The 13,200-nt window shown below is 35.7% G+C and overlaps 3 protein-coding genes across 6 annotated transcripts; 1 reads left to right on the top strand and 2 right to left on the bottom strand.

The window, feature by feature from the left end:
* Positions 1-2,736: 2,736 nt before the first annotated feature.
* Positions 2,737-4,955, top strand: LOC106318601 (WD-40 repeat-containing protein MSI2). The gene is made up of 6 exons (XM_013756645.1): positions 2,737-3,183; positions 3,376-3,699; positions 3,786-3,929; positions 4,049-4,173; positions 4,309-4,404; positions 4,502-4,955. The coding sequence occupies exons 1-6, from the start codon at positions 2,863-2,865 to the stop codon at positions 4,734-4,736; spliced, it is 1,245 nt and encodes a 414-aa protein (XP_013612099.1). The 5' UTR covers positions 2,737-2,862; the 3' UTR covers positions 4,737-4,955.
* A 64-nt stretch (positions 4,956-5,019) lies between these two features.
* Positions 5,020-6,587, bottom strand: LOC106318602. Of its 3 annotated transcripts, none has more exons than XM_013756648.1 (3): positions 6,332-6,587; positions 5,363-6,202; positions 5,020-5,290 (listed from the first exon to the last, which is right to left on the bottom strand). In XM_013756648.1, the coding sequence occupies exon 2, from the start codon at positions 6,087-6,089 to the stop codon at positions 5,379-5,381; it is 711 nt and encodes a 236-aa protein (XP_013612102.1). In that variant the 5' UTR covers positions 6,090-6,202; positions 6,332-6,587; the 3' UTR covers positions 5,020-5,290; positions 5,363-5,378. The 3 variants fall into 3 exon arrangements, with proteins under 3 accessions (XP_013612102.1, XP_013612101.1, XP_013612100.1); XM_013756647.1 differs by having other exon boundaries at positions 5,399-6,202; positions 6,332-6,585; XM_013756646.1 differs by having other exon boundaries at positions 5,048-5,290; positions 5,399-6,202; positions 6,321-6,587.
* A 1,181-nt stretch (positions 6,588-7,768) lies between these two features.
* LOC106316491 (PTI1-like tyrosine-protein kinase 2) lies at positions 7,769-10,021 on the bottom strand. Of its 2 annotated transcripts, XM_013754390.1 has the most exons (8): positions 9,929-9,992; positions 9,752-9,850; positions 9,276-9,708; positions 8,941-9,192; positions 8,712-8,863; positions 8,403-8,630; positions 8,176-8,325; positions 7,769-8,080 (listed from the first exon to the last, which is right to left on the bottom strand). In XM_013754390.1, the coding sequence occupies exons 3-8, from the start codon at positions 9,646-9,648 to the stop codon at positions 7,850-7,852; spliced, it is 1,386 nt and encodes a 461-aa protein (XP_013609844.1). In that variant the 5' UTR covers positions 9,649-9,708; positions 9,752-9,850; positions 9,929-9,992; the 3' UTR covers positions 7,769-7,849. The 2 variants fall into 2 exon arrangements, with proteins under 2 accessions (XP_013609844.1, XP_013609843.1); XM_013754389.1 differs by lacking the exon at positions 9,752-9,850 and having other exon boundaries at positions 9,276-9,684; positions 9,929-10,021.
* Positions 10,022-13,200: the final 3,179 nt, after the last annotated feature.

The following is a 13,200-nucleotide window of genomic DNA, read 5'->3' as shown; positions in this document are numbered from 1 at the left end:
TTTTTCTCCTCGATCCCACTCATCCTCTGAAGGCAGTGATTTGGAACTCCTATCACACTCTTTCAAACTAGAGAATGCATCACAAAACTTCAGAGCTCTAGCGAGCATATCATAAGTCAAATTCCATCTTATTGGTAGATTTGTAGACAACATATCTCCATTTTTAACCCATGCACTTTGAACACTTACTATAAATGATTATATCATTGATCCATATGCTTTGACAAACTTAACACTCTCGAATATTTTTCCGAAGAACAACAGCTAGTTCTAACCCTTATTTCACTATGAGAATTCAAAATGTGTGCACAACATCTAACATGAACCATTTCTACTAATCATTTGAAGTCGATACTTAAGGAATTTTTTATGATTAAGGATCTTCTGCATACTATCTTTATAAGAAGCATCATTCAAGGTTATAGAGAATACTTTTTTCTCTAATTCTCACTCCTTCAAACAACTAAGAAGTTTATTAGCTACTTTTTCACCAGTATGCGGAGGTTTCAAACCACAAAAGGCTAATATCTTATTGTTCAACTTTATGCTATCATCAACATAGTGTGTTGTTAAACAAATATATCCTATCATAGTGGTAGAAGCTGGCCACATATCTGATTTAAGAGATACCCGACCTTCGAATTCTGCTAACATTCTCTCCAACTTCTCTTTTTCTTCCTCAAATCGTTTATAAATATCAATTCCAGCTATTTGCCTACATATATGCTGACATTTTGGATTCAATTAATTTTCCGTAGCCCTAACCATCTCATACTCAACATATTTGAAAGGCTGATTATGGTAAATAATGATCTCACTGATCATATTACAATCTACTTTGTGATCATACACATATTCATCACTTAACACATGAGACTTTTTTTGACATAATCCCAAATGTCATTTCAAAACAGATGTTCCTTATGCAAATTCTGATATTGATTTCTTATTACAATGGATGCAACGAATCATTCTTTTTCCATATGCCTGGAAAAACATCTTTCAAAACAAGAAACTTAGCCCGTTTTGAATGACTTATTGTTTCAGTTGCTTGAATATGATGAGTTTCACTTTGTGTTGGTCCTTGATTTTCTGTTTCATCATCATTAACAATCTCCATTTACTCATTCTCAACATAAAGAACTGCTACTGTTTCGAGTGTTTGTGAATCAATTGTACAAAACTTGTAAACAGTTACAAAATTTAAGTTAATACTATTACATGTTAATCACATAATCTTTATGCAGCTATGTCATAAAAGTTCAACAACACAAGTTTAGTTGATAAATTATCACCTAAAAGGCAACAACACTAATAGTTAAGTTACTTATCCATTTTAACTTATAATGATAATGATTAATATATTATATGGTCAAACAAAGACTCAAAATAGCTAACCAAGGGAAAACAACTCAGGATAATGAAATGTGTTACAACTTAAAAGCAAACAACATCAATCAAGCAAATAACGTATGAATAACAAGGTCAGGAGTAGAAACTCAAGATACTGTTTGACATAACAAATAAATCATCCTAAATGGCATTCCTACTTAACTTTCAAAGAACCAAAGAACCTCAAACAAAAGCTTGAGAAGACTGTAAACCTACCAAAAAGTCACTAACCAAAGCTTGAGAAGACTACAAACCTACCAAAAAGTCACTAACCAAAGCTTGAGAAACTATAAGTAAAGCACCAGTCTTCTCAAACCAACATCCAAAGCCAAATCTAGCTTGACAAGACTTAACCAGAATGTATTGTTGTGTTTGAAACCTATCAATCAAAACAAAAGATTCAAAAATTCGGAAAATTAATCAAAAACAAAAATTAGTCAACAACAACGTGCAAATCAACCACACAAGTTAAATGAGAACACATTCTTCCGAGTTCAGAGAGAAAGTTTGAAATGTTTCAAAGCTAGACTCAATAAATCAACCAACATACAAAACCTCATTTCTCATTTCTCACCAAAACACATGGAATAAAATCTACAACCAGAACATAAGCAACAAGATCTAAATTGACAAAAAATTTATCACAAGAGAAAATTTAATTTTACTAATGAAACCGTATCACCTAGAAAGCAATGAGCCAAACCAAAACTTCTTTGTCAGAAAACTCAAGAACCCTTATCACCAGAAAACATGAATCGTTGCCGCATAGCCTATGTCGGAATCGTCGCCAAAAGCATCTTTGATTTTTTGATTTGAGAATTGTGGTTATAGTCGAAGTGTCGCGAAAGATAAAATTTAGGTTTTAAGATAAATATAAAACACAGTCGTTTTATTTAATAATAAATTTTAACAAAATACTTAGAATACCCAGAAATTAAATAGAGTAAACCTGATAAGCTAATTTACAAACTAGTATCTGACCAAATTAAATACTAAAAATACAGGTTAAGAGTTTCAAATTTTACTGGTTTTGAGTAAACTTATTGTTTTTTACCCATTATTAACATCATGATTATGTCATTACATAAATGGCATTAAACTTAGAGCATAAGAAATTCTATTTCAAATCATTGTCGTTCAGCAAAATGCGAACTTGTAAGATACCAAAAATTGGACCATATTGCAATATTACAAACTTAATTAAGAGTGTGGGTCTTGGCTATGAAAGCCCATAAATTCATAACTCGAAATAATACAGAACACATGCATGCTGGACTTCAACCAAAAAACGGCACATCGTCCATTTGAAGAAAGCTCAGACAACTCGCATGTACATCGCAAACCGCCGTCTCTCCGCATCTCTTTGGCGGGAAAATAGAACAGAGAAAACCCTCGACACACAGATCAAAGAGACTAAGAGAGAGAGAGAAGTCGATTCTAGATTGAGAGAAGAGAGAGAGAGAGAGAGAGATGGCAGATGAAGGTAGTAAGGAGGATGCTGGAATGGATCAGGTAGAGGAGGATTTCTCTATATGGAAGAAGAACACACCATTCCTCTACGATCTTATGATCTCTAACCCTCTCGAGTGGCCCTCTCTCACCGTCCACTGGGTCCCATCTCCCCCTTCCCCTTACGCGGCGGATCCTTACTTCGGCGTCCACAAGCTCATCCTCGGAACCCACACTTCCGGCGATGCTCAAGATTTCCTCATGGTCGCCGACGCCGTCATCCCAACTCCCGACGCCGAGCCAGGGTTAGGCGGAACAAATCAAGATCCCATAGTCCCTAAGGTATTCGATTTTTCATAGTAGCTGAGTGTTGTATGCGCACCATGTGTTCGATGAAACAACGTGTTTATATAAATCACTTGTGCACCTTCATTTTACACTTGACAGAAATAATATTCATTTTCACATCTCTTGAGCACTAGTGCTCTGTTTCTGTTCAACTTCAGTTCCTCTAATCGTGTTCTTTGTTGGTAGGTGGAGATTAGGCAGAAGATACGTGTCGATGGAGAAGTGAACAGAGCGCGTTGCATGCCTCAAAAGCCCACTCTTGTCGGTGCGAAGACGAGTGGGTGTGAGGTGTTTTTGTTTGATTACGCCAAGCACGCTTCGAAGCCTCAGACTAGTGATTGTGATCCTGATCTGAGGCTACTGGGACACGACATGGAAGGGTATGGATTGTCTTGGAGCCCCTTCAAGGAAGGTTATCTTCTGAGTGGTTCGCAGGATAAGAAGATATGCCTTTGGGATGTTTCAGCTACACCGCAAGATAAGGTTCTGAATGCAATGTTTGTGTACGAGGTAAGCTGAACAGTACTCCTGTTTTGCTTCAAGAAGACGGTGATTTTTTTCTGCTTCTGATTTTGCTATCATGTTATGGGGTTTAGGGGCATGAATGCGCTGTGGAAGATGTAGCGTGGCACATGAAGAACGAGAACCTTTTTGGTTCTGCTGGTGATGATGGTCGATTGGTGATATGGGACACGCGGACAAACCAAATGCAACACCAAGTGAAAGTTCACGAGAAAGAGGTAAAATCCCATACTTTAGTATCTAGTGACTTGAGTGAGAATTTGGAAGTGGCAAATTGTGTGTTCTGTAGTTATGGTCGCCAGATGTCATGCTTAGTTGCTTTATTGTGTGTTCTCAGGTGAACTATTTGTCTTTCAATCCGTTCAATGAATGGGTTTTAGCAACAGCTTCGTCAGACTCAACTGTTGCCTTGTTTGACCTCCGGAAGCTGAATGTGCCATTGCACGTCTTGAGCAGCCACGAGTATGTTCTTTTACATTTTCTTACATTCCCTGCACAATCTATATTATTGTCTTAAAAACCAAAGGTTTATAGATGTTCACTGAGTGCCGTTTGCTGTGAACATCCACCATTTTAAATGAAATATTCTGATTACAGGGGAGAGGTTTTCCAAGTGGAGTGGGATCCTAACCATGAAACAGTGCTTGCATCTTCCGGTGAAGACAGAAGGCTGATGGTCTGGGACCTGAACAGGTACAATCATCATCTCAATTACAGAAGAACTCTGAATATAGATTTTTTTATTCTGAAGATTGGTCAACGTTGAGTAAGGCGTCTTTTGTTTTGACAGGGTTGGAGAAGAGCAGCTTGAGATAGAGTTGGATGCAGAAGATGGTCCACCAGAGTTGCTCTTTTCTCACGGTGGCCACAAGGCTAAGATATCAGATTTTGCTTGGAACAAAAACGAGCCTTGGGTCATTGCAAGTGTAGCAGAAGACAACAGTCTTCAGGTCTGGCAAATGGCGGAGAGCATCTATCGAGATGAAGATGAAAATGAGATCGATGAGGACATCAAACAGTCATGAAAAATGAAGAAATTAATTGGTCTCTCCATTACTCAAGACAATAGTGTCTAAAAAACCATCTTTGTCTGTATTATGGCATCTCTGTTTCGTAATGTACCATGTTTAGATTTTGTTGATTTCTTATGAATTCTCTGTTGCAAAATTTGACTTTGTGGCTAAAATTAGACTCTAGATCCAAAACGGAGCCTGCAACAGTTCAGTTGCTGTGTTAATACTGAACCTGCTTATTGTTAGATTTAAGAATCATTATAATCTCACAACATAAGAGCATAAAGAACCAAAATACAAAACCAAACGGCAAGATCACTGGGCATAATTCGATTTGAATATTAACAAGTCTTGCTACTAGCTCAACAAGGAAATGCAATTACATGAGAAGAAACAAAAAGAGACTATAAAAAATGATAATAGCACAAAGGGGGGCCTGAAGAGAGCTGGTGATGCAGTTGAACTCTACTACTTATTGGAAAACAATAACTATAGCCTTGTGAAAATTAATAGCACTACATGATTGATGATGATACTTTAAACTGCTTTAGCTGCACATGTCCCACCTGTTGCAAAACAAGATCAAACACCACGAGTTCAAGAGATCATAACATAAAAGAAAACTGTATTAAAAGTACCTCTACTAAATAGATCCTAAGGTGTTATAGTTTCACCTTTACTCTTATTAGCACCAGATGCATCCACATTGAATGTTCCATTTTCATTACTACAGCCAGCTAGATTCTGATCACCCAAGCATTGAAGCTGGTCAAACTCACAACCATTTAGCCCATTCATCAATATACCTTCTCCACTGTTCCCATTCTGAAGGCAGTACAAGTCGTCAACATCGCACGGCATATTGCAAGGCTGCATCCTATACGAGAAAGGCTGCGGTTTTTGATAAGGGAAGGCACCAATCTCTCCTTCTATCCTTCCTCTTATATCCACAAGCAAACACTTGAGCCTCGTAACCTCGGCTTCCAGCGCAGCTTGACCTTGCAGCCTCTTCATCAGCTGATTATTCACAGCCCTGAGCCTCACCACTTCATCCTCCAAGGAAGCCGCTTTAGCCTTCTTCTTCTCTCTATACTTTCTAACCGCTTCTCTGTTCCCCGAAGGCCTCTTCTTGCTCTTCTTCCCTGAAGACTCCGACGTGTCATCGGTAGTTTCTTTGTCGTCGCTCTGAGCAGCAGGAAGGATCTTGGTGTGGACATGGAGACATGTGTGTGTATGCGTGTTCTCTGGTCCGGGAGGGTTACAAGTGTGAGTGTGGGTACAAGCATGAGAGTCCTTGAGAAGCTCCTCCAAGAAAGAATCCATGGAACTGCTGCTAGGTGGAAACTCGAGCTCACCGTCATCCATTATTACAGCAACTTGTTCAACTCTTTTTGTTTGATCTTATTACCAAACAAAAATTAAGACACTTTCTGGATACAGTTGTGCTTGAAACCAAACAAGACTCGAGCTTTCAAGACCTAATCACAGAGGGAAACACACAAATTCAAACGATTCAGATGAAAGTGAAGCATCCAATTATCAATATCTCTAATAATCGGCTGATGCAATTCAGAAGAATTTTAAAGATCCAATTACCAATTTCGTACCCTTTAAACTCGAATCAAGTGAAAGAACTTCACCAGAAGTGCAGTAGAATCGCTATTACGAACCCAAAATCTGGAACTGAGAAGCTTGAGAGGAGAATCGGCGATAAGGGTTTTAAGAGTGAAAGAGGCGATGATATTAGGAAGCCCTAGAGACGAAAAGGCAACTAGTGCATTTGATGATAAGAAGCGTGTTAACAGATGGCGGAAGGACATGGACGTACGAACAAGTTGCAGAGATTTTTCTCTAAACAGTCAACATTTTTATTTTCTTAATATATACTATCGGTGCCATGATTACCCAAAATTACACATATGGAAACTGAACGATTTTGACAATACTTGTGTTGACTTGCATAACTTACGTAATTTTAAAGTGAAAAAGGGTATAAAAACCACGAATATAATTAGCTATGATTTACATCTTTAAAAATTTTACCAGGTGGCTCACTAAGTGTATAAATATTTACAAAATAACTAGATATTTTGTCGGTGCATAAGAACATAAACATGATACAAATATTGATTACTATATTCATTATTAATTTACTATCAAAAGTTACAAATTTTGATTTTTATAAAATAACTAAATCATAATAATTGATTAATGTTTCGTTTTCACTTATGAGAGATTAAAAATGTTTTCACTTACCAAAATTTAGACCAGTTTAATTATTTATGTTTAAACATATTGAATTGCAACAATTTTTTCTAAATTATAACTGTTTTTCTTATATATTTAGGCTAAAATGTGAATAGTTTTGTTCTTTCCATTTAGTTTGATTATTTTTCTTAATTTTAAATATATATTATAAAAATTTATATAACTTGATATATGTTGTTTCATACTAAGGATAGAAGAAACTACAACAAAGTTTAAAAGTAATTATATGTAAACTAATGTTTACTAATCAAGTACTTATATATTGCTGACTTTAAAAAAAAAAAAAAAAACACGCCAGATCATTTTGGAAATATTTTCTTTTATATATATATATATATATATATATATATATATTTAGAAAAATAAAATAAAAGTTATTTATAAAAACTAAAATAGCAATGTTAATAGTGACAATTACATAATTTTAATTCTTAAAAATATCTAATGTAACTGATTATTGTGGTAATTAACATGAATACGACACGTAAGAGACTAAGATCTCAAATAATTTTATAGAGATTTCGTAATATACAAGAATTGTAGAACACATCCTCTTTTAGAACTATTAATATATCTAATTTGTGAAATATAAGATGTTTTAATGAATTTTTGATATTTTAATTTATAAGATATTGTTATATTTCGGGTAATTTTTGAATTTATCAAAAATTGTATAACTAATTATATTTATAATCTATTTTGTAACTGGTTGAGTATATTTTTATTTATAGTTTCAATGATTTTTCTTAAGAAAAAACATTTCTTTTCCGCAATGGTAGTAGCAAAAGCCAAGTCAGAGTACTTATATCCAGCTTGATATCTCTGAGAAAACTCGAGACACTAAGCACACTCCCTAATTAAGACTGAAGCTCCTGCGAGGAAGAGGAAGAAAATATGCTACGGTTACTTCTCTCCATGCTGCCGACTGAAACCGAGTCAATATCCTCGATGCCCAGCATCGCGAGGCTCAAGTGTAAATCTTTGTTCGAGTTTGGGTAAACCTCATCGTCATCGAAACTGTCCTCATCTTCTTCCACTTTCTTCACCCATTTCTCTACCTCATCTTCTCCTCTTAGCAGCTTGAGTATCTGCAGAAATGTAAATAAAAATTAGACCAAATGGTTAGATCTTGGTGCAATTCATTGCTAGAGCAGAGGATCCAACACTTGAAATCAGTTATAACCTCTCTGATATTGGGACGGTGAGTAGCTGCTCTTGTAAGGCAACATCTAGCAGCAAGAACCGTTTTCTGAAACCGTGCCTCATCTAAACTCCCTGGAATGTTCGGATCCAAGAGCTCTTTTGCATCGCCTTTTTCAATCATCGGTATTGCCTGCAACCCAAGTAATCTCTTTTTATGTTTCAATGTAGGTTTCTTGTGCTACAAGTAACCAAAAAACCAACACTTACCCACATGACCAAACTCTCTTGTCCTCTTGGGCTATCAGACGAAATAGTAGTTCTTCCTGATATGAGTTCAAGCAAAACTACACCAAAGGCATAAACATCGACTTTATCGCTGACTTTTCCATACATGAAGTACTCAGGAGCTAGGTATCCAAACGTCCCCACCACGTCCCTTTGTATTGTGTATCCACAAGAGTTTGAACCCCACATCGAAAGCCCGAAATCCGAAAGCTTTTCTCACAAGAAAGGTCTTAAATGGTTATGAGTTTGTTAATATATTTTACGAGTTCTGAGTCACTAGTTCTCAAATACCTGAGGTTCAAACTCATCTGAGAGGAGAACATTGGAAGATTTAACATCTCTGTGGATCACAGGATTAGAACATTGGTTATGAAGATAATCAAGAGCTTTCCCTAATCCAATAGCTATCTGGAATCTCTCTTCCCATCCCAATACATGCTTACCTTCAGAAATTAAATAGCCATGCTTAATATATGTTGTGTCAAAGATGGTTTAAAGAGTGGAGTAGTATTGTGCTAACCCTGAAGGGCTTCCTCTAAACTTCCTCTGGATGAGAGATTGTAAACCGAGATTAGGTCGTTATACCAAACGCAGATACCGACCAGAGGAGAGATGTTTTGGTGACTCAAAGAAGAGATTATTTTCACTTCTTGAACAAAATCATTCACTGCTTCTTTACCAGATGATTTCAAGATTTTCACCGCAACTTCTTTCCCATCTTCAAGAACCCCTTTGTAGACTTCGTTACATCCTCCTTTTCCGATTAGATTCTCTGTAATAAAAGAAAAAACAAGAATCAGATGCACATAAAGTGACTTAGAGAAGAGAAAAAATAACAGAGGTGTAAGATAGTACCTGAAGAGAAATCAGATGTTGCTGTCTTAAGAACATCATAGCTAAACCATTTGTTTATTTCCTTTAGTATGTCTTTAAGTTGTGAATCGCAAAAGCTTTGTTGAGAAGTCAGATTTGGAAACCGTTCAGGCAAGCTCATGACCCAGTTGACAACTGATACTTTTCGAGTCTGATGTTGAACCACAGGAGTAGCTAAAGTGGTTGTTCTTAGCAACGGCCAACCTGGTTTCTGGTCCATTACATCTACATGTGGAAGAGAAAGCGATCTACCCGAAACCCTCCTCTTCTCTTGGCTTGTTATCTCGAGAACTCGGCTTTTAATTGTCGATTCTTCGGTTTTCAGTTCGATGTCTTTGTCTGAGAGTCCCATCATAAAGCTCAGAACTTGGTGTTGGACTTGTATTTTGAGCTGCAAGAAGAACAAAAACCATTTCTGTCAACCAGTTTAAAGAATGATGTAAATAGAACCAACGAACCAAGAGGTGGTTGGTAAAAGAATATATTTCCTCTGTAGATGGCCAAAAACATCAGTTGTTGGCGGAAGCTCTTTTGCGCAGCCTTTAGCTACTTTAAGACTTATAAAACATATATAAAATTAGTAAGAGAATATCAATTTTTATATGTAAACTTTTCTCCCTATGTTTAGTTCTCACCCTAACTTTCTTTGATGTTTAACTCCAACAATAGTGGACATAGCGTTGTATCTCTTTGTCTCTTCAACTAAAACCCCTTGTACTGAGTTTCCCTTCAAAACTTCTCCTTTGAGCTCAATCTGTTCTCAAACCCCAAATATTCTCTGTTACCCAATTGTCAAAATCTTGTCTTTACTCGAAATAAACCCGTAAAAAGATGTGAAGCTACCTTCTTTGTTGAGTAGAATTCACTGTAAAGTTCTAAGTACCCATCCAATGATGACTTGTTTTTCAAGGCACGACCTGAATCATATCATCCAAGTTCCATAAAACTTAGTTAAGACTAAAGAGTAACTATAAATAACTAACTAACAAGGAAGAGAAGAAGTTGAACAAACATGAACAACAACAACACAATCTCCATGTTCTGCAACTTCTTCAAGTGTCCATTGCAATATCTCTTTGTCACTTTCATCAATTTTAATTCCAACCAAAACAATATTCCTCTGCTTCAAATTCACATTATCCACATTTTTGTTTTTCTCCACTGCGATTTTCCTTTTCTTCCTATGTGCAAAGAACTAAATACGAAATGCGAATTACAGAGGAATTAATGGCTTATTCGCTATAATATAAACAAATATAAATCAAGACTTTACAGTTGTTCTTTTTTTTTTTTTTTTTTGTTCACTGGACGCTCTCTGGAATCCCGGAAGAGTCGAACCCGTGTGCCTTGGGATCCAGTTCACTCTAGTGTTTTACCACTAGGCTATTCTGTCCCGGCTTACAGTTGTTCTTTAAGAATACTATTTTTGTAGGGAAGTAAGAGAGATTTAGGGTTTGATTGGTAATGGCTGTAGTTTTAAAATTTTTGCTGTAGAAAAAAATCTGTAAACTTTTTGCTGTGTTTTTAGATTTTATTGCTGTAAAATTTTATGGAAAGCACTAAAAATTGCTTTGGATATTTGGCTCTTCAGAACACTTGTACAGCTGTAGGTTATTTTAAGAGCTGTGGTTTCAAAAAAAAAATTAAAGCTTGATTGCTCTGAATTTGGTGCTTTAGAAATAAATAGGGTTGTGGACATCACCTATAGCAACTACCGATCACCCTCATAAAAGTCAAAAAACTTATGCTGCAACTACTATCAGATACAAACAAACACAAAATCAAGAGAGAGACACTTGAATATTCGAAGACATTTTAAGATAATAAAATAAGCAAATTGGGTTTAAAGAAGATACACGATGAGCATTAACAGACAGCATAGTATCACCTAAATCATCTGTCTTTAGGTCAAAATAAAATTGATAGTTTTGCTGCCATGTGCCATCAGCTTTTGTATCTGCTTCTGACACGGCTGATAAAACTAGATAGATTGGCCCAAATAGAACTATAAAATATGAAGAAATATAAAAAGTTTACATTAAAGGACCTAACTTTTTCGTATAGGTAAATGCTGATCTTATTCTCTCAACTACTTCTAAGGAAAAGAAAGAAGATTGACCTTACTTTATTGATATTTTCTTAAATGAAAATATAACTGCTATGATCAGAGAAGAACGAAAGAGGTGAGAAAAGCTAGAAGAAAGTGTCGGTGAGAACAAAGAGATAGATATAATTTGAGAGAAGCCAAGAAAAGGGTCCAGTGAAGAAGACAGGAGACCAAGGAGAGTGCCGATCTTGGTTCATATCCTCTGGTACTCATCATAAACAGCCTCTACGGGAATTTAGAGCTTACTCCCTGTCAACAGATAAGATAGATAATATGAAAGGAGGTGACCAACCTTAGGAAAAGAAAACTCACCCCATATACGGTTGCGAAGCAGAGCCTCCGGACTCACCAAAAAAGATACTCATCTCCACCTACTTGGAAGGCTTAATGCCTCCATCACTGATGTCTCCCCTTCAGACGACACCGGGTGGGAAACAACTGTAGACAATGACAAAAACATATTGGTCAGGAATAGTAAGAAATAACAGCTCAGGGTTCCAAGCGTCAGAAATATTAACTACACACCGCCAAAACATGGGAAAACCGGAAGCTTCGCCAACTTTCAGGGGCTCTTTGACGATCTTTTGACCATCCCAGGAACGAATATGCTAAAATTCATAGCGGCTCTGGCCAGAACAACATAAAGTACGACAATCGCTTCCACCTTCGCATAGTGAGATATTTAATTTTGAGTTTCCACACGGTCCAGGCCAGGATAACCCAAAAAAGTTCCAAGAAATGACATCCTTTTCATACTACACTTGCTGAAAATGTATGACTCTAGTCGACCATAGTGCACATGTAATCTCCCGACTTCACTCATGAAATCGAAAGATAAGAGAAAAACTATTGGAAATAATTAATCCAAGAAATCATTCATTTTTCTTAGAGAAGGACATCTACTTTCTTCTCCTGCTTGGAAGATTTTCCAAGCATGGTTTTCCTCATACCTCTAGATAAAATGGAAAACTTCTAATAAATGGAGAACTTTCCATATTTCAGCATATTGAAGTTTCCATATTTCAAGACATAATTTTCCATAAAAATTATTTACCTTTTTATATCCTAAATTATAAAATTTAACCTAGTGGGAATTTAAAATGGAACTAGATTTTGTTTTTTATGTCACTATTAAGGGTTGGACAAAAAACTCGAATTCGAAGAACCGAACCGAACCCAATAAGTAATACCAAATCAGAACTGAAATTGATTAAATATCCGAATCATTCAGAATTTTGGTATTTGAAGAACTGAAACCTAATCCGATCTGAACCGAAGTATTTTGGGTATCCAAAATAGATTTATATACTTATATATATTAATTATTTTTAGATTTAATATATATAAAAACATCCAGAATATATATGATACTTTTAAGTTCGTTTAAATACTTGAAAATATATACAAATAATCAACGTAAATATCTAAAATAGGTAAAATATACTCAAAACTCCAAAATACTTAAATAATTATTAATTATCTATCCAAATATTTAAACCAAAACAGTTTATATGTTAAGTTAGGTACTCTGACATATGTTATTCAAATTTATATGTAATATATACTATTGTTTATAGATTTTTTAAAATTTAAAAAATATAATAAATTTTAATTTTTTTAAATTAATTTAAATTGGTTATCCAAATCCGAACCGAATCCTCAAAGATCTGAACCGAACACGAAATCCCAAACAGACCTGAAAACGAACTCGAACGCCCACTTCTAATCACTATTATATATCCTATAATTAATTATATTTTATACGTACCATCAAATAAGTAATCTTATAATTAATAATAT

This window comes from Brassica oleracea, chromosome C9, assembly GCF_000695525.1.
Source record: "Brassica oleracea var. oleracea cultivar TO1000 chromosome C9, BOL, whole genome shotgun sequence".
In the NCBI taxonomy this organism is placed as follows: Eukaryota; Viridiplantae; Streptophyta; class Magnoliopsida; order Brassicales; family Brassicaceae; genus Brassica; species Brassica oleracea.
The sequence above is the reverse complement of the archived record's forward strand: the minus strand, read 5'-3'. Positions and strand labels throughout refer to the sequence as shown.